At 43.9% G+C, this 18746-nt stretch overlaps 1 protein-coding gene across 6 annotated transcripts in view; it reads right to left on the reverse strand.

The window, feature by feature from the left end:
* The window catches only part of CFAP57 (cilia and flagella associated protein 57), a 78473-nt gene that overhangs the window by 31260 nt on the left and 28467 nt on the right, over nt 1-18746 (reverse strand). For all 6 annotated transcript variants that reach the window (XM_067009712.1, XM_067009717.1, XM_067009725.1 and 3 more), the window contains exons 8-14: nt 17680-17793; nt 10006-10218; nt 8548-8721; nt 5891-6052; nt 2495-2650; nt 939-1032; nt 119-309 (exon numbers count right to left, since the gene is read on the reverse strand). In XM_067009712.1, the coding sequence (XP_066865813.1) occupies nt 119-309; nt 939-1032; nt 2495-2650; nt 5891-6052; nt 8548-8721; nt 10006-10218; nt 17680-17793 (1104 nt within the window). The remainder of the gene's footprint in view (nt 1-118; nt 310-938; nt 1033-2494; nt 2651-5890; nt 6053-8547; nt 8722-10005; nt 10219-17679; nt 17794-18746) is intronic.

Consider the following 18746-nt stretch of genomic DNA (forward strand, 5'->3'; position numbering starts at 1 on the left):
AGGTGGGGAAGGAAATGGAGGTCAAGCGAGGCTTCCCACAGCTCTCTGGGCTGTTCCCAGGCCAGGTCTGCAGGATGGCACCGTGACAGGGAGGCACAGCTCAGCTTCCTGCGAGTACCTCTTCCAGGAGGGTGGTTTTCTCCTGCAGTTTGGCCTCGTAAAACTCAGTCAGCTCCTCCAGGGCCTGGCTCTTGGTCTCATCATTATCCCGAAGCTGTTTCTCATACTCTTCCTGCATCCTCTGGGACTTGAGCTGCAACTCCTGGTACTTCTCATATTCTAGAAGCAACTTCTGGTTGTTGCAACATTCTGGAGAGAAGCAAGGAAGGTTATTTCAGGAGGGACAGTAGCATCAGCCTCAGGGACACCCAGGGGAGCCTTGGGTGCTTTTCCAGCCTTGGGGCCCCCTTCCAGCACCAGCTAGAGCTTCTGCCTCCACAGGCGAGATACAAATGCACATCTGTCTTCCTCATGGGCCCCCCACGCCATAGTCTTGTCTGGCAGCCCGATTTCCTCCCTTCACCGTCTAGGCAGAAAGGTTTCCAGGAAAGTGCAGAGGGGTATTTGGGGGTTCAGGGCCAAGAAGAATGTCCTGAGTGTGCAAAACGGGTACTAGTACCCCCATTTTATGGAAGAGTAAACTGAGGCTTGGTGAGCTTAGGTGATTCCCCAGAGCACCCAGCAAGTCCAGGTGAATCTGGGACCCAAGGCAGCCTATTAGTCTCCAGATCCACACTTTTCCTATCTCCTACTGGCATGCAGTAGGTGTTTAATTTGTGTTTAATCAATGAGTAAATATACAGGAGCAAAAACCACGGTGAGTTCCAGGGGATAAATGTAGGCTGTTTATAGACTGGGGCTTCTGCTGAATCTGGAGGACTTAGACTTTGCTCCCAGTCAACTGCCCTCTCCCCAGTGGCCTCCACTGATGGCCTCACCCAAGTCCTGCAGTTCCCGGCTCTGTTTTTCCAGAAGGTCGTCCATGCGTTCCCGATGGAGGGCATCCTGCTTTTCTTTTTCTGTTCTTAAAATCTAAGACACAGAGTAAAATGTTCTCATTTCTACACATCCACTGAAAGCACCACCATGAGAAGCACCAATTGTACAAGTGAGAGCCTCCTCCACTCACAAACATTTCCCAAGCCCTTACTTTGTACCAAGCACTGTTCTACAAGCAACATGCAAGCTATCCCTTTTATTTGCATTATATTCTGATCTGAAAGTTCTATACTATCTCTATTTAGATTCTTCTATGAAATGAATCTTGTCAATGGTGAGTTCAGTTTTGGACATGCACCAAATGGATTTCTGGGTGGAAAAGGTAAGGATTGATTTGAATTCTCTGTTGTCAGCACATTGCTCTCAAGGAAATCCTTGGCTATGTTAATGTATCAGCTTCTAAGAAAGTGTTTTCTTTAATGGAGCAGGAAAGCTCCTTGCAGCAAGGGGAGGTATCTAGCTTTGTGCTCAGATTACAGAAGGCACCAATGTTTGTTGATTAAATGAATGAAATAATAAAATTAACTTCCAGGGTGTTTCTAGACCCATGGAGATAACATAAAAGAACAAATATCACTTGAGCAAAAAACTGGCTGTTCTGGTGAAGGGCCAGGCAGATTTGTACAGAACAGAGAAATCTTTCTGGGAGAGTCCTGGACTGTCTTTAACTACAGGAAGGCCATTTAGACTATTTTTTAAAAATTAATAATTAATTATTTTATTTTTTGGCTGCATTGTGTCTTCGTTGCTGTGTGCGAGCTTTCTCTAGTTGCAACGAGCCGGGGTTACTCTTTGCGGTGCATGGGCTTCTCATTGTGGTGGCTTCTCTTTGTTGCAGAGCACGGGCTCTAGGCACACAGGCTTCAGTAGCTGTGGCTCGCAGGCTCTAGAGCGCAGGCTCAGTAGTTGTGGTGCACGGGCTTAATTGCTCCGAGGCATGTGGGATCTTCCCGGACCAGGGCTCAAACCCGTGTCCCCTGCATTGGCAGGAGGATTCTCAACCACTGCGCCACCAGGGAAGCCAATTTAGACTAATTTTATTTAACCTACTGACAATTCTGAGGTCAATATCCTGCTAGCTCTTCTCTTTCCATACTTTGTTTTTCTTGTTACTTTTTGTTTTCCTTTTAAATAAGTTTCTCTTGACTACAAACGTAATATATTCTCATGGTGCAGAATTAGGAAATTATAGAAAAGCATTAAGAACCAAATTTAAACTATCCACAATCCCAACTTCCAGAGATAATCACACTGTAAGCTATTTTCTTAAAAATTGTTCTATGTGTATTTATTTTACATCATTAATAGCATTCACTATAGAGAGTTCTATATTCTGCTTTTTTTTCCCACTTAGAACTTTGTTGTAAGCATTTCTGATGTTATCAACTATGCTTTAAAATCACACATTATCATATGTCTTATTGTCTGAGTGTGTGCCAGTTGTCTTGAGTGAGCAGGAAATTTCTTGTTATTCGCCGTTGTTGGTTCAACAGACCTGGTTTTTCGTTTTCAAGGACTCCACTTCCTGGAGGAACTTGTCTGTTAGCTCCTTAACCTTCTCAGAATAGTTCATATCCTTTAGTCGAAGTTGATACGCATTCTCCATTTTTAATTCTTCCACACGAGTCTTCAGCTCCAGCATAACCTGAACCTTTGGGTGAAGGACGCAGAATCAACAACAATCACAGAGCAGGTGATTCAGACTATTTAAACCCGTGGCCTTGAGCTCTCCGAGACCTACAGCTCTGCTCAGCCTCCAATGCATGTGTCATCTTCCTGCACAAGACACACAGACCAGACACTAGGAGAAACATGAGCTTCTTCCTCTACCCTCAAAACGCGTGATCAGTGAGCTCCACTGTGCAACGGGCAGTATGCTAATAACTCAGATCTCCTTCAACTATGCTTAGATGTCACTTCAGTGAGGTCTACACAGACCACGTGATTTAATCCTGCTCCCTCCCTTTCCCATTCCCGGCACCTTTGACTCCCTCCTCCCCCTTACTCTGCTCTACTTTTTAATTATTCCCTTAAATCTTGGCACTTTTAAATGTTACTTATTATTTTACGGTCTTTTGTTTTCATCCCCCCACTAGAATTTAATCTCCAAGAAGGCTGAGATCTTTGTTGGTTTTGTATGCTGATGTACTCCGAGTACCTAGAACGGTGCCGAACACAGAGTAGGCACTCGAAAAATATTTGTTGAATCATGACTCCTGACCCCATGGAACTTACAGTCTACTGAGACAGCCAAGGAGACATAACATTACCAGTTGTGATAAGTGCCCAAAGCCAGGGAGAGTGCATTCAGGCTAGGGTAGAAAAGGACTGAAGGCGGATGCATTGGTTGAGGGGGGTCTGCATAGTTCAGGTGGGGGATGGTAAGGGCCTGATCAGAGGTGGGGAGCAGAGCAGAAGGGAAAGATTCCAGACAAAGGGATTTTAGGGAACGTGGTGCCTGATGGGTTGTGGGATGAAGTGAGAGGACTGTGGATGGAGACCGTCTCCCCGGCCCAGACCATTCCCTGAGGGTTGCATTGGCCTGTCTTGCTTCACTGCTTTATCCTGGGAGCCCAGCACAGGACCGGCACTAAACAAGTATGTATCAGATGAATACACGGCCCTGGGGGCCTGCCGCGGACGAGTGGGACACGTTTTGGTGGGAATGACCTGGTTCTGACAGGTTGCATTGCAGGCACCTGCTCATCGCCCTTCTCCATCCTTGTCCACATCGCTGCTACAGAGCAGTCTCTTCAGACACAAATCTACTGAGTCATCCCCTAACTTAGATCATCAGTGGGGCCTTGGGAAGCATTTCTCCCAAGTCTAAAACATGCTGTAAAAGGCCCCTCACTATCTCTGTTTCACCTCCAACGCTTCTTTCCGGCACCCCCTCTACTCACCAGCCCCACCAGCTAGGAGCATCCTCCCCAGAGCATCCCCCCTCGTTCATTTTCACACACTCATTCCTCAGGGTGGAAGGCCCTTTCCAACTTGTTCTGGAGGCTCCATTCAAGGCTCACTTCCTCTGGCACCAGCTGGCCTGGGTCAGGGTCCCTTCCCTGTGTTCCCACAGCACAGTTCCTTCATAACACTCATTGCACACTTGGTTCCCTTTTAAAATTTTACCTATACCTCTTCCCATGATATAAGCTCCAGGACCATCCATGTCTTTCATTTCTGTAATCCCAGACCTAGCACAGTGTCTGGTACATAGCACATCTCTCTCTGCAAATACTAGTTAGGTGCATGAATAAATGAATGACTGAATGAGTGGGTAAATCACGATAGTTACATAGAACGTCATAGAATGTAAAGAAGAAGAGAGAGCTGGGAATTCTGGGCAATGTGGCTTTTAAGGCCAGCTGAAGGAAGAGCCAGGAAGGGAGCTGGGGAGGAACAGTCAGAGAGGCACACAGGCAATGATGTGGTGTGGTCTCCTGGAGCCCGAGAGAGAAGGGAATTTCAAGAAGTGAGCGGAACATACACTAGTCACTTCCAGCTTGGCAGCCGTGCTGTCAGGCCTAGCTGGGGGCTGGGGGTGGGGGCTGAGGTCAGGAGTCAGCCCAGACACCTCAGGCTTTTGGTGCAGCCTGGTGTCTCCTACTTGATGTCTTCCCCTCCCCTCAGGGAAGAAGAGAGAAAATAGAGAAGAAGGAAGAGGAGGAGACACATTTGCCTGCCTGCAGGAGGTCAGACTCCTAACTCTCACAGGCTCTCCCTCAGCCTTTCTTCCCACTTCCCTTTCCTGCAGAAAGTTCCAGGGAGCTCTAGGAGGGCTCTCCAGCAATCGCCAGGGGCCTATCATCCTGCTCTGGGGCCACTGTGGCATTGTGGTCCTGTTGGTTTCGCCTGTCTCTGTCCCTCACTTGACTGTGAGTTTCCTGATCACAGGGCCCATCCTGTCTTTTCCCACATGCATCCACAGTGACCAGCAAACAGTAGGTACTCACTGAATGCACTTTAAACTCTGGGTGAACAGCAGTGAGCTCGCAGCTGTGCACCCGCTGTAAGCCCCGTGAGGTCACCACCCATTCGGTTTCTCCCTCAGGGAGCGCAGCACTCAGAGAGCTCAAAACACATCTTAATGGACTGTTAGCTGCATCAACAGGAGGGAAGGCGCTCTGAGGTCACGATTAGGAGAGTGGGCTCCAGAGGAAATCTGGAATGGAACTCTGGGCCTACTCCTAATTAGCTCAGTGACTTTGGACACGTCACCCAACCTCTCCAAAAACATTTTTTGAAACATGGGGAAAACAACAGTATCTTCTCCATAGAGACATTGGGAGATTTAAATGAGAAAATACTTGTAAAGTAATTAGCACAGTGTCTGCTTCGTGGCTAACGTAAAAAAAGTTGGTGATTGGTTATTATTACTGTATTGTTTTATTATTGAGAGGAGTGGGTTTCAGGACTGTTTTATAAATATCTTTGTTTTTTTTTAAAAGAAGGTTCCAGATACCAGCAGTTATTAAGTTTCACAGGTACAACTGGAATAGACAAGTTTGTCACTTTAATCTTGTAAATATTTGTCGGAAATATTTATGTAAATATTTATTTATGCCTAGCACGAGCTGGAAACTGTTGGTCATACAAGCAAATTATATGTTGTGGTTCCTGCCCTCAAAGAGTAGGAGAGGAAAGATAGGTCACAGGCTAGAAGTAGAGCTCAGTGTAAGTCAAGACGATCATGTGGCAGAAGGACAGGTGGGGTGGGGAGGACACAGAATGCAGCCGCGGTGGCGTGGGCGAACATGTACAGGGAGCTGTGGGGGCCTGTGCTGGGCACAGGGGAAGCCGGGCTAGAGAAGGGCTCTATGCCGGTCCCAGGACTTTGGATGCAGCCTGGTACAGAATTTCCACGTCCCTCTTCACTAGATCCAATTCTTACCTTCTCTTCCATGTCCGTCTTGGTAACCAGCACCTCTTCAGCAAAGCCCACCTCCCTCTCTCGCTTGATTCCCCAACCATCCTTATCAAAGACCTTCCAGGTGAACAGGCAGCCATCCTCGGCGACGCTCAGCAGGAACTGGTCATCAAAGGTGAGCGACATCTGAGGAGAAAGAGCATAGACAGGAGGCTTTCGCAGGCTGTGGAGAGCAGGACTGAGCCAGCTGTTGTGCAAGCCCTCCCTCCATGCCAGCCTGGGTATAGCCTCCTGGGGAGGAAGACTCTATCTTAGAAAAGAAATGAGACAAGAACCCTCACGGGCTTCTGGGAATGAATAAAAGAGTAAGACTATGTATATGTTCTCTGTGGATTTGGAATCTTTAGAGTCAACTATTACATACCCTATATAAGAACTCTCAAAACTCAGCAGTAAAAAACCCCGATAATCCAACTGGAAAGTGGGCAAAAGACACAGAGACATTTCACTGGAGAAGTTATACAAATGGCAAATAAGCACATGAAAAGATGTTCAACATTATTAGCCATTAGGGAAATGTGAATTAAGACTATGATGAGATGTCACTATATACCTATTAGAACAGCTAAAATAAAAAATAGTGATAATACCAAATGCTGGCAATGATGCAGAGAAACTGCATCTCTCATGAATTGCTGGTAGGAATGGAAAACAGCTTGGTAGTTTCTTAAAAAAACTAAATAAACACACTTGTAATATATGACCCAGCAATAGTATTCCTGGGCATTTACCCCAGAGAAATGAAAACATGTCAACATAAAAGCCAGTACATAATTGTTCATAGCAGTTTTATTTGTAATAGCCCAAAACTGGGGGGAAAAAAATCAAATATCCCACAAGAGATAGATGGTTAAACAAATCACAGTACATCCTTACCATGGAATTCTACTCAGCAAAAATGGAATAAAATATTGATACATGAAATAACTTGCATGGAGCTCAAGGGTATCATGCTGAGTGAAAGAAGCTCCTCTCAAATGGTCACATACTGTATGATTATTTATATAAAGTTCTCAAGATGTCCAAAATTATAGAAATGGAAAGCAAATTAGTGGTTGCTGAGGACTAGGCATGGTGTTGGGTGACTATGAAGGGTAGCATGAGGGAGCTGCTGTGGTGCAGGAATAGTTCTGTGTCTTGTGTGCAGTGGTGGTTACACACATTTATGCATCTATGTGAAAAAATGATACAGAACCCCACACATAATGTACCAGTGTCAGTTTTCTGGCTTGACATTGTACAGTAGCTACATTAGATGTAACTATTGGGGGAAACTGGGTGAAGGGCACACAGGACCTTGATGCTATCTTTCAGATTTCCTACGAATCTATAATTACTTCAAAATAAAAAGTGAAAAGTAAAGAATCAACTATGGAAACTGTCCTCTCACAATCACCAATATGTGTCAAGAATCTTAAAAATGGCAATGCTCTTTCCCTCAGGATTCTCTCTCTGCCTAGGCATTTAGCCTTAGAAAATAATCAGAGATGCTCAGAGAAATCTATAGGCTAGGATATTCATGAGTTCATGATAACTTAAATGCCCAGTTGTAAGAGAAGAGTTAAATAAGTTATATTCCATCATTGTGATAGGATATTTGAATAGCTACTAAAATCGCACTTTTGAGGAATATTTAATCATACAAAAAATGCTTACAAGAACGTAGATTTTAAAAAAGCAGCCTACAAGAGCATACATACAGTATGGTCTTAATTTATTTAAAGCATATGCACAAAAAAGTAGAAGAATGCATCACTATATTAATGATAATGCTATTATGAGGATTTTTATTCCTAAAATGAACATGTATTGCTTTTATAATCAGAAAAGTAAACATCTTATCCACAAAACTTAGTAGCTCTGAAGCAAAGGGGAGAATATGTGATAGTAATTTACTTTGGACCCAAGACCCAGGCTCAGTACAGGAATGTTCCAGTTTATAATGAAAAACCCTTTCCTAGCAAAGATGGTGTCTGCAGGCAAGCCAGGATAGAGTTTGGGACATAATTAAAAACCTCAGGTGTTGATATTGTTCAGTTGGGGATAAGAGAGGCAAGGAGGGAGAGAGAACACATTTTCCCAGTACCTGTTCTTCAGGAGCCCATGTATACATAGACACTGCTTTTTTTACAAGGGGGAATGGAAGGACAATTTACAAATGTGTGCTCATGCTATGACCCCCCAGGGATGGGCGGGGCCTCATCTCCTGGGCCATGACTCCTTTTAGTCCAGAGCGGCCCTGTGGAGGACAAGGAGAGCTGCGAGCCTTCAGTAGCCAACACTCAGCAGCTGGGACATGAGGGCACTGGCTGTGGTCGGGGGGCCTATAACATCTCTTGAATGGCCCATAATTATGCGAGATATTATGATGAACAATCTTGTACCTCAATCTTTAGGTGCATCTCTGATTACCTCCTAGAACAAATTCCTGGGAGTAGTTTAAACAAAGAGTATTAAGAGCCAATAACGTTTATTGAACATTCGGCTGGATGAATAAATAAAGGGAGAGAAAAGATGCTGGGAGATTGAAGGGATGAAGGTGGTATGGGGAGGGCAGGGCCAGGTGGATCTATTGAGAGCTGGATCTGGGACTGGGCCCTAGGGGAGACGGTGGCCCTCACCTTGGTGATAGGACCGCAATGGGCCTGGTACTCGTTGAATTCTTTCTGCAGAGGCAGCGGGTACTTCATCGCACGAATGGTTCCCACCGAGGTGCCCACAAACACCATGCGCCCGGAATGGGAGATGACGATGGCTGTGTAGGTGACGTCAAATGCTGACATCTCTCGAAGGACCTGGAACACAGCCAGCTCTGTTCAGGGTGAGGGGCTGAGCCGTGTACCCACTGTCCCCATGTCATTCTCCTCCTTGCTTCTAATAGCAACATTAGGGTAAGTTCTGGATTTAAAAATGTGTTTTTTCCATTTCTTTTAGCATCTGGCATACCATCCAGCACATAAGGGGCACAAACTAAATATTTCTTGGCTGCTCGACCGATGAGTAAGCAGCTCTAGGAGTTAGGAATAATACTAAAAAAGGGAAACCTTCATAAAGCATGTGCCAAGCAGTGTTCTATGGCTTTTACAGGTCATAACCCAACCAATCCTCACAAAAACCCTTTAAAGATGGTGAAAAGGTCACAGAGATACTAGGTAAGTTGCCTCAACTCAACCACCTCCAAGGTGGCAGTCAGGCTCCCAAGACTATGCTCTTGACTGCTATTCTAACCATGTATCTCAAACTAAGAATGGGATGTGGATCATAAATTTATTTAGCAAACATTTATTAATGTCCATTATATAAACAAAACTATTCTATCAGGGAATTCATTCATTACTTTGCTCTTTAATTCACTCATCAACCCACTCACGCATCTAGCCACCAAATATTTACTGAATGTTTGCTGCGGGCCATGCATTGTGCTAGCTAGTAGGGATACCAAGAGGTGTGAACCATGGCCCTGCCCTGAAGGAGCTTTGCCCTGGTGCAGCACTGTGGAAGCCACCACAGAGCCAGGACCAAGCTACTTGGGGGCACACTGGAGATACACCCTACTCTCAGCTGGGCTTGTGGAGAAAGACACAGCCACATTTGCAGGAAGTGTCTTTGCTGAGCTCTTCTCTCCTCCCTCAACTGTTTGGAGCCAACGTGCTAATTCTAAAATTTCAGAGTAGTTTGGGGATTTCCAAACAAATATGGTAGCAAGCTTAGATGATAGCAATAAACTAGAGTTCTGTTTTTACCCCACGGAAGCATGTGCAGATCAAGGGTTAGAGCACAGTTTAGAGATGCTGCTGACCTCCATCCCTGGAGGGTAGGAGAGAAGTTACAGACAGCAAGCAACGTAGAAATGGAAAAGGGCCCCACAATTTAACCCAGTCAGTTGGACGCTGGGCAGGAAATTCCAGGAGTAACAATTACTGAGCTGATCCTATAGGAATGAGGAGCCAGGTGTTATCCCATGAAGAAGGGACACTGTTCTCACAGGCCCCCTTTCCATCCCTTTCTGCTGTAAACACAGGAGGCTGTCTTCTGCAAATCAGGGCAGCAGCCCAGAGGAGGGACAGGGGCAGACTTACTGAAGAATCTGCTATCTCCTTGAGAGTCTGGTCGGATCCAACAGCAAAGATGATTTTGCCATCAGGGGAGATGGTAACGCAGTTGTAGCTGCAGGACTTGAGCACACATTCTGTCTGTCTCTTTCCTGTGGACAGATTCCATTCATATACAGCACCATCTGTGCCACAAGAAATCAGTTTGCTGTCATCTGTATTCCACGCCACTGAACGAATCTAGGGGGGATGAAGACATACCCAGTTAGGAGTGTGTACACACACACACACACACACACACACACACACACACACACACGCCTCTCATGGAAAGGAGGATAACTTCTTACGTGTTCCACTAGACTGAGGCAGAATGTCCTTTCCTGGTACATGCCCTTCAGTAAACACTAATCATAGCTTTGTGGGAAAGTTAATATTCTATTTTCTCAGATGCTTGCAAAATACTGAAGATGAAACATTCCCATTTCCATTTCACTTTATGAGTGTAAAGACAGAATCAAAATAGCTCCTCTAATGCTACAATCAATCATTGCTATGTTTTACAAAAACTTTTTATTTTGAAATAATTATCTATTCACAGAGAGTTGCACAAATCGCACAGAGAGAGGGTTCTTCCAGATGGCAGATAAGTACCTCAGCTGACCTACCCCCCACACAATAAGGTAACTGTTAAAACTGATAAAAACAGTTATTTAAAGTCTTTGGAAACTGTCCTAAGGGCATGCAGCAAATGTAGAAACATTCGTTCAGGAAAATCTACTCAATCTCAGTAGGAACAGAGACTGTGGCATATGAGTCATAATCGGCTCCTTTACCCTCTTCAGCTTCAAACACTTTATTCCTATGTACTCTGGGTAGGTGTGGCCAAAAGATGGGGCTCCCTTTCTCCCTGGATCTCAGTCTTTGGCTATGGTTTCACCCTGGGAAACCTGCTGGTGTTTCTTATCCCCACCTAGAAGCTCTATTCCAGGCAGGCGTGGCCAAAAAGACCTCATCTTCCTTCCCCCAGCCAATCCCCACCTGTTGGTGGAAGCTCTACTCCAAGTGCAGAAGCACAAGAATACTGGTGCCCCGACTGCCCCGCCCCAGCTAACTCATAGGGTGAGGGTTCCACACCATGAGGGGGGAGCTGAAAAGATGAGGGATTCCACCCCCTTTCCACCTGCAAGTGCCACTCACGGAGTAGGGATGTTACTCTTGGAAAAGAAGGTCCCTACCCCTGGCTCTGGTGCAGTGGAGCAGGGGTTCTTCCCAGAGGGAAGTCAGCCATAAGACAAAGAGCCCTACAGCTCTGCCTGAGGAGACTGACTTATTTGGAACAGAGCATGGAGAATTCCATCCATGGGCATCATCTAAATCAATGGAGATCTAGGTAGAGGGCAATTAAGAGAAGGCTGGTAACTCCTTGATATAAGCAAGATGGCAGAACAACAGAATTGTAATAGAGAGGACAAGGGAAAGAGACAGTCAAGAGAGCCCTTCTGGGATTATAGACAACTCTGGGGATCGGGAAGGCTGTATGTACATGCAAGGCTGTACCCACTCAAGAGCAATCAGAGCAGGATATGGGGAACACTTGAAAGCATCTCCTAAGCTGCACAATGACTCATTAACACAGGGCGGAAGCATCACAGGCACAAGGGGTTTAAACACATCTGACCAAACACTAACTGAATACTAAGCTCCTGACCCAGGGGCATTTCCCAGGAAGTCAGGCTTAGAAATAAAACCATGCTTATGCCTGGCAGCCTGGAAGGCTGTGTGCATGGCTAAGGCTGCACCCTCTCAGGTACAATCAGAGAGGAAACCTCCAAACTGCTAGTCTCTGGCTAAACATGGAGCAAAAGCATAAACTCCATGAAGTGTGACAGCAGCCTCTAAGCCAAACACAAATCCAACAGTAAAGGGTGAAAATCTAACCGGCTAAGGGGCCTTAAGCACCATCTATGACTAATGAGTGGCTTAGGTCAACCCAGGGGCAAGCCCTAGGTAGCCAGGCTAAAAGATCAAAATAGAAAAACATCCGAGCAGAAACATCTGAGGCTGCCCACTGTAGGAGAAAAAAAATATTTCTCAGAATTAGTTCAGCCAAGTTACTAAACAAAACAACCAAATAAAAACATTCTAGCCTTTTCCTCTTTTCGTATTTGTAACTCCTTTCTCCAACAGAGAGGGACTGGCTCCCATGAACTCCAATACGTTAATGGATTTTCTCAATCTCCTTATAAGTAACAAACCTGCTGACCCACTGGTTACCTCTTTGGGTGTTCCCATGACTACAGTCCTTTCAGCCACATCTCAGTCCTAGCTCTACCTCTTAAATTGCATTTTCTAATTGTTTTCCACTATCATGTAAAAATGCACTTAAATATAGTTATCTTATATCAACAATATTATATCAACAATATTCTTAGATTCACTAATTTTAATAGTTTATCTGCAAATTCTCTGAATTTTCAACATACCCGATTATGTCTGTGGTGATAGTTTTATTTTGTCCCGTCCAGCCTTCATACCTTTTATCTTGCTATGGCCTGAATGTCTGTGTCTCTCGCTACCTCCTCACCCCAAAATTCATATTTTGAAATCCTGACCCCCAAAGATGATGGTATTAGGAGCTGGGGCCTTCGGGAGGTGATTAGGTCCTGAGTGCCTCCCTCATGAGCCCTTATAAAAGAGGCTCCAGAGAGCTAGCTCGCCCCTTCCACCATGTGGGGATACAAGAAGTCTGCAACCAGGAAAGAGGTCCCTCTCCTGACCATGTTGGCACCTTGATCTTGGACTTCACACACTGCAAACTGTGAGGAAAATTTTCTGTTGTATAAACATAAAATAAAAGTTATCCAGTCTGTGCTATTTTGTTATGGCAGCCCCATGGACTAATGCATAGTTCATTTCCTTGCCTTATTGTACTGGATAGGACTCAGTACAAGGCTAACAGAAGGCATCACGTTTTGTCCTTTATCTCAGAGGGAATGCTTTCATAATTTCATAATCAAGTGTGCTGTTTGTTGTAGGTTTTCTGTGTCTTTTTTATTTCTCCAGGCTGCACTTTTTTTTTTTTTACCATTTATTTATTTATTTGGTTGCACTGGGTCTTAGTTGTGGCAGGCGGGCTCCTTAGTTGCAGCATGTGGGCTCTTTGGTTGCAGCAGCAGGCTCCTTAGCTGTGGCCTGCAGGCTCCTTAGTTGTGGTGTGCATGTGGGATCTAGTTCCCTGACCAGGGATCGAACCCAGGCCCCCTGCATTGGGAGCGCAGAGTATTACCCACTGCGCCACAAGGGAAGTCCCTGTAAATGTCTTATATAAGATTTTTAGGGACTTCCCTGGTGGTCCAGTGGTTGAGAATCTGCCTTCCAATGCAGGGGACACGGCTCGAGGCCTGGTCAGGGAACTAATATCCCACTTGCCACAGGGCAAAAAGCCTGAGCTTTCTAGAGCCCGCGTGCCACAACTAGAGAGCCCGTGCGTCGCTACTGAGCCTGTGAACTCTGGAGCCCACATGCCACAACTAGAGAGAAGCCCTCATGTCACAACAAAGAGCCTGCATGTTGCAATGAAGATCCCGTGTGCCACAGCTAAAGACCTGGTGCAGCCAAATAAATAAGTAAAATATTTTTTTAAAGTAACTAAAAATTTTTTTATAATAAAATAAGTTCCCCATTATTTTTAGTTTGTTTTTTAAAATCATGAATGCATGTTAATGGTATAGATTTTTATTATACCTGGATTTATAGAGATAAGCATATGCTTTTTTATCCTTACTACATTAATGTGGTATTCACTAATTGATTTCAAAATCTAAAATAACCTTGCATTCCTGGAATAAATCAACTTGGTCATGCTGTATTATCCTTTTAATATATTGCTTGATTGGTTTGATAATAATTTATGTAGGACTTTTTATGTTCATACAAAAGACTGGCTTATCATTTTCCTTTCTTATGATGTCTTTGACAGGTATCACAATTACGCTGACCTAGAAAAATGTTGGAAGTATTTGCTTTTTTTTTTTTTTTAATTCTCTAGAAGAGTTTTTTTAAGCTTAGTGTCAGGTTTTCCTTAAATTTTGATATAATTCTCCAGTGATAGTTTTCTTTGTCAGAAGGTTTTTAATTACAGATTCAATTTTTCTAGGAATTTGTCAGTTTATCTATGTATTCACATTTATTTGCATAAAGTTGTTCATAATATCCTCTTGTGATCTTTTTTAATGTCTATAGGACCTGTAGTGATATCCCTTTTTTATTCATCACATTGGTTACTTATATCTTCTCTCTATCTTTTTTTCTCTTAATCAGCTATGCTAAAGGTTTGTTCATTTTGTGTTTTCAAAAAATCAAGTTTTGTCATGTACCACAATGTTCACTGCAGCTCTATTTACAATAGTCAGGACATGGAAGCAACCTAAGTGTCCATCGAAAGATGAATGCATAAAGAAGATGTGGCACATATATACAATGGAATATTACTCAGCTGTAAAAAGGAACAAAATTGAGTTATTTGTAGTGAGGTGGATGGACCTAGAGTCTGTCATACAGAGTGAAGTAAGTCAGAAAGAGAAAAACAAAATACTGTATGCTAACGCATATATATGGAATCTAAAAAAAAATGGTTCTGAACAATGTAGGGGCAGGACAGGAATAAAGACTCAGACATAGAGAATGGACTTGAGGACATGGGGAGGGGGAAGGGTAAGCTGGGAAGAAGTGAGAGTGGCATGGACATATATATATACTACCAAATGTAAAATTGATAGCTAGTGGGAAGCAGCTGTATAGCACAGGGAGATCAGCTCAGTGCTCTGTGACCACCTAGAGGGATGGGATAGGGAGGGTGGGAGGGGAGATTAAGAGGGAGGGGATATGGGGATGTATGTATATGTATAGCTGATTCACTTTGTTATACAGCAGAAACTAACACACCATTGTAAAGCAATTATATTCCAATAAAGATGTTAAAAAGATAAAAATTTTTAAAAATCAAGTTTTGGCTTTGATGATCTTCTGTTGTGTGAATGTTCTCTGTTTCATTAACTCCTGATGACGTCCTTTCTTTTGTTTTCTTTGAATTAATTTGCTGTTCTATTTCTAATTTATTGAGCTGGATGGTTATATCACTGTTTTTCATCTTTTTCACTTTTCCAATACATGTATTTAATGTTATAAATTTCCCTGTATGCATGGCTTTAGCTGCATGCTCCATCTATATTTTCTTTTGTTTTTGTTTTTTCTTGCAGTATTACACATGTAAGCCTAACATATATTCCTGGTTGGAGACAAGTGCTATAAATTCTTGTAAAGTGATGAAACATGGCTGCTCTCCTGGGTTGGTGAGGTTGGGCCTCCTATGGGGGTGTGCATGGTCCTGGAAAGAGCATCACATTCACCTGGTGTGCTTTCCTCTGCATCTCTACAGTCACACTGTTGGAGCTGAGGAAACACAGCAACTCTCAGTACTGCTTGTGCTTAACAGCACTTTTGCTTATGACCTGCTAATTGCTAAACTCAGTGGTCACTTTTTAGTATTCACACCCCACTCTCTGACATTTATTTATTTATTTATTTATTTTTTTCCGGTAAGTGGGCCTCTCACTGCCGTGGCCTCTCCTGCTGCGGAGCACAGGCTCCGGACGCGCAGGCTCAGCGGCCATGGCTCACGGTCCCAGCCGCTCCGCGGCATGTGGGATCCACCCGGACCGGGGCACGAACCCGTGTCCCCTGCATCGGCAGGCGGACTCTCAACTACTGCGGCACCAGGGAAGCCCTCTCTGACATTTAATACCACTGACTACTTTATCCTTTTGGAAACCAGTTCCCTGGCTTCTTTGATACATTCCTCGATTCCAGGTTCTCTTTGTACTTCATTTGCAGTCTCTCTCTTCTTTACCAGTCCCTTAAATGTTGGTCAGTCAACTCCTGCCCAAGATCTCAGATTCCGCATGAGCCCTTGGTGATCTAACCTATGCCTCTGACTTCTACTGACTACCACCTAATCCCCTGAATTGGAATTTTTAGCCTTGACTTCTTTCTGACCTCTGCACTCACATATCGCACTCCTGGACACATCAAACATAATGTGTCCAAAATGGAGCTTAAAATCTTTTTTCTCTCTGTCCCTACTACTAAAGCCATGGTTTAGTTCCTAGCTCCTCTTTCACCCTCATTTCCTAGCTGATCTCCTTCACTCCAACTTCCCTCCCCTCTAATCCATCCTCAATACTGTTTGGAGAATTATCTTTCTGATACCATTACTTCCTTTCTTAAATCCTTCCAATTGTTTCTCATCACCTACAGACTAATGTTCAATTCCTTGGCATGGCATACACACTCCATGGTGCAGCAAACTTCTCCAGCTCCTCCTTCTATCACTCCTTAAATGTGCCCTATAAACCACAAACCACCATCCTATTCTATACTCCCATTCCTTCATCTACAACACATCCTGCTGCTTAGAATGCTTTTCTTTTCCCATTGCTTCTTCTCTCCAAATTCATCTGCTGACTTCTCACCCTTTCAATCTTTAGTCTCTCCCTTTTCTGCATGCTCCATATCTACTTTATCTTCAGGAACCACTGGTTTTACTTCCTAAATATCTTTTGAATCCATCCACTTCTTCCTATTGGTACTACCTTCATCCTGGTCTAAAATACGAATCATTTATCATGTAGATAACAATCTCCTTACCATTTCCACCCTCGTCCTTTTCAATACAATCTTTATTCTGCAGCCAAAGTAATCTTTTAAAATGCAAATATGGTCATAGCATTTCTTGTCCTAAAAGTCTTCAATGATTTCATGGAACAGGAAGGATAAAGTATAAAATCCTTAAAAGGCCTACAAGGTTCCATGAACAAGGTTCCATGAACTTGGGTCGCTGCTAACCTCACCAATCTCAGTTTCATTCCTGATACCTATGCTTCAGCCTCACAGATGGTTCCTCCTATACCCTTAGAAATCTCCCATCTCAGGGTCTTTGTTTATTTATTTTTTTTGGCTGCTTTGAGTCTTTGTTTCTGCACATTGGCTTTCCTCTGGTTGCGGTGAGAGGAGGCTACTCTTGTTTGCGGTGCGTGGGCTTCTCATTGTGGTGTCTTCTCTTGTTGCGGAGCACGGGCTCTAGGCACGCAGGCTCAGTAGTTGTGGTGTGCGGGCTTCAGTAGTTGTGGCATGCGGGCTCAGTAGTTGTGGCTCACGGCCTCTAGAGCACAGGCTCAGTAGCTGTGGCACACGGGATTAGTTGCTCTGTGGCATGTGGAATCTTCCTGGACCAGGGCTTGAACCCATGTCCCCTGCATTGGCAGGCGGATTCTTAACTACTGTGCCACCAGGGAAGTACAGGGTCTTTGGATCTCTATCTGCAATGATTTTCCCCACCAGCTCTGTCTGATTAATTCCGACCCACTCCTTAGGACCAAGCCTTTGTGAACATCCCAATTTCCCTCATCATGCCCACTCCTCATCACTTCCTCTCATAACAACCCATATTTTTCTTTCACTGAGTTTACTACAGTTAGTACTGAAATCTGTCTGTGCATTTGTTTTATTGTCATTTTCCCCAATTAGACAGGGACCTTCAAGGGAAAGGAATCACTTCTCTTTTGTTCACTTATACCCCATTGGCTAGCATGATGCTTGGCTCTGTGTCCTTGTTTCCTTGGACACTGTTCACTCACTTACCTTCCCTGTGTGTCCTTTCAGATTCAAGATGTTTTCCAGGCTGGTGGTGGAAAAAATGTGAATCACATTCCCATTGACTGCAGCAAACAGGTGACCTCCATTGCTAAAGCAACACTACCAGGAAATACAGGAAGAGAGCAAGAATGAAAGACAGAGTAGTCTATCTGGAGGTTACAATTGAGTTCAGCGTGAAACCATGAGTAGGATTGGGAATCAGGGGAAGGTGCAAATAGGACTGAGAAGTGGCTGACATCTTCACTTTCACTATTCCTGTAGCTCATATTGGCCAAGATGCTGACACTGCCATGTGCACGAATCATGAAGGTGCTTGGATCAGAGAATAGAACACTCATTTTGTCTGCAGAAGAAGTTTCAGAACAGGGGAGCAATTCCTCAGATCACTGTCTTGATTCCACAAGTCATCTTAGGGGGAAATCTGATGGGCTATTGTCTCTCCCTGTTGCTCATTTTCCCTGGCCCCTCCCAATCGCCAAACTCGCCTTCCCAGCTGTGACTCCGATTCTGTGATAACTTTCTTTTCAATGCTTTAAAAAAAAATTACTCCACAGTCACAGAGAGAACTGATCACAGGTGGGATCTCACATGGTTTGGTTCAGTGATATATTTTGGTGGGCATAAAAGAAAAGAGGATAGAACCAACATACTCAATAAGTTTGGTGGGAGAATTGGATTTCTTTTTAAGCTACCAGAATTCTCTAAGACAGTCTTTGGTCCTACCTGCCCAGTTGTGCTAGTTCTTGATATTTCAACTCTGGCTTTCCAAGAAACTGAACCTTTTTTTTTTTTTTTTTTGCTTCAAAAAAGAATCATATTTTAATTAATAAGTGATATGAAAAGGAAAACAATATTTGACTACTGAACTGTCTATACAAAGAAAAATCAACAAATAGATTAGCTGAAAAAGTCATTCCAACTAGTTTAGGGACTTGGGATGGGGAAAAAAAGAAAGGCATGATTGGCGTTTTAGCCTTTAGTTAATTGCCTTGGCACTGTATTCATACAACATGGCTCCACTGCTTTTCTGGCACTCCTGAGCAATTCTTTTT

This window comes from Kogia breviceps, chromosome 1 (genome assembly GCF_026419965.1).
Source record: "Kogia breviceps isolate mKogBre1 chromosome 1, mKogBre1 haplotype 1, whole genome shotgun sequence".
NCBI classification, from domain to species: Eukaryota; Metazoa; Chordata; class Mammalia; order Artiodactyla; family Physeteridae; genus Kogia; species Kogia breviceps.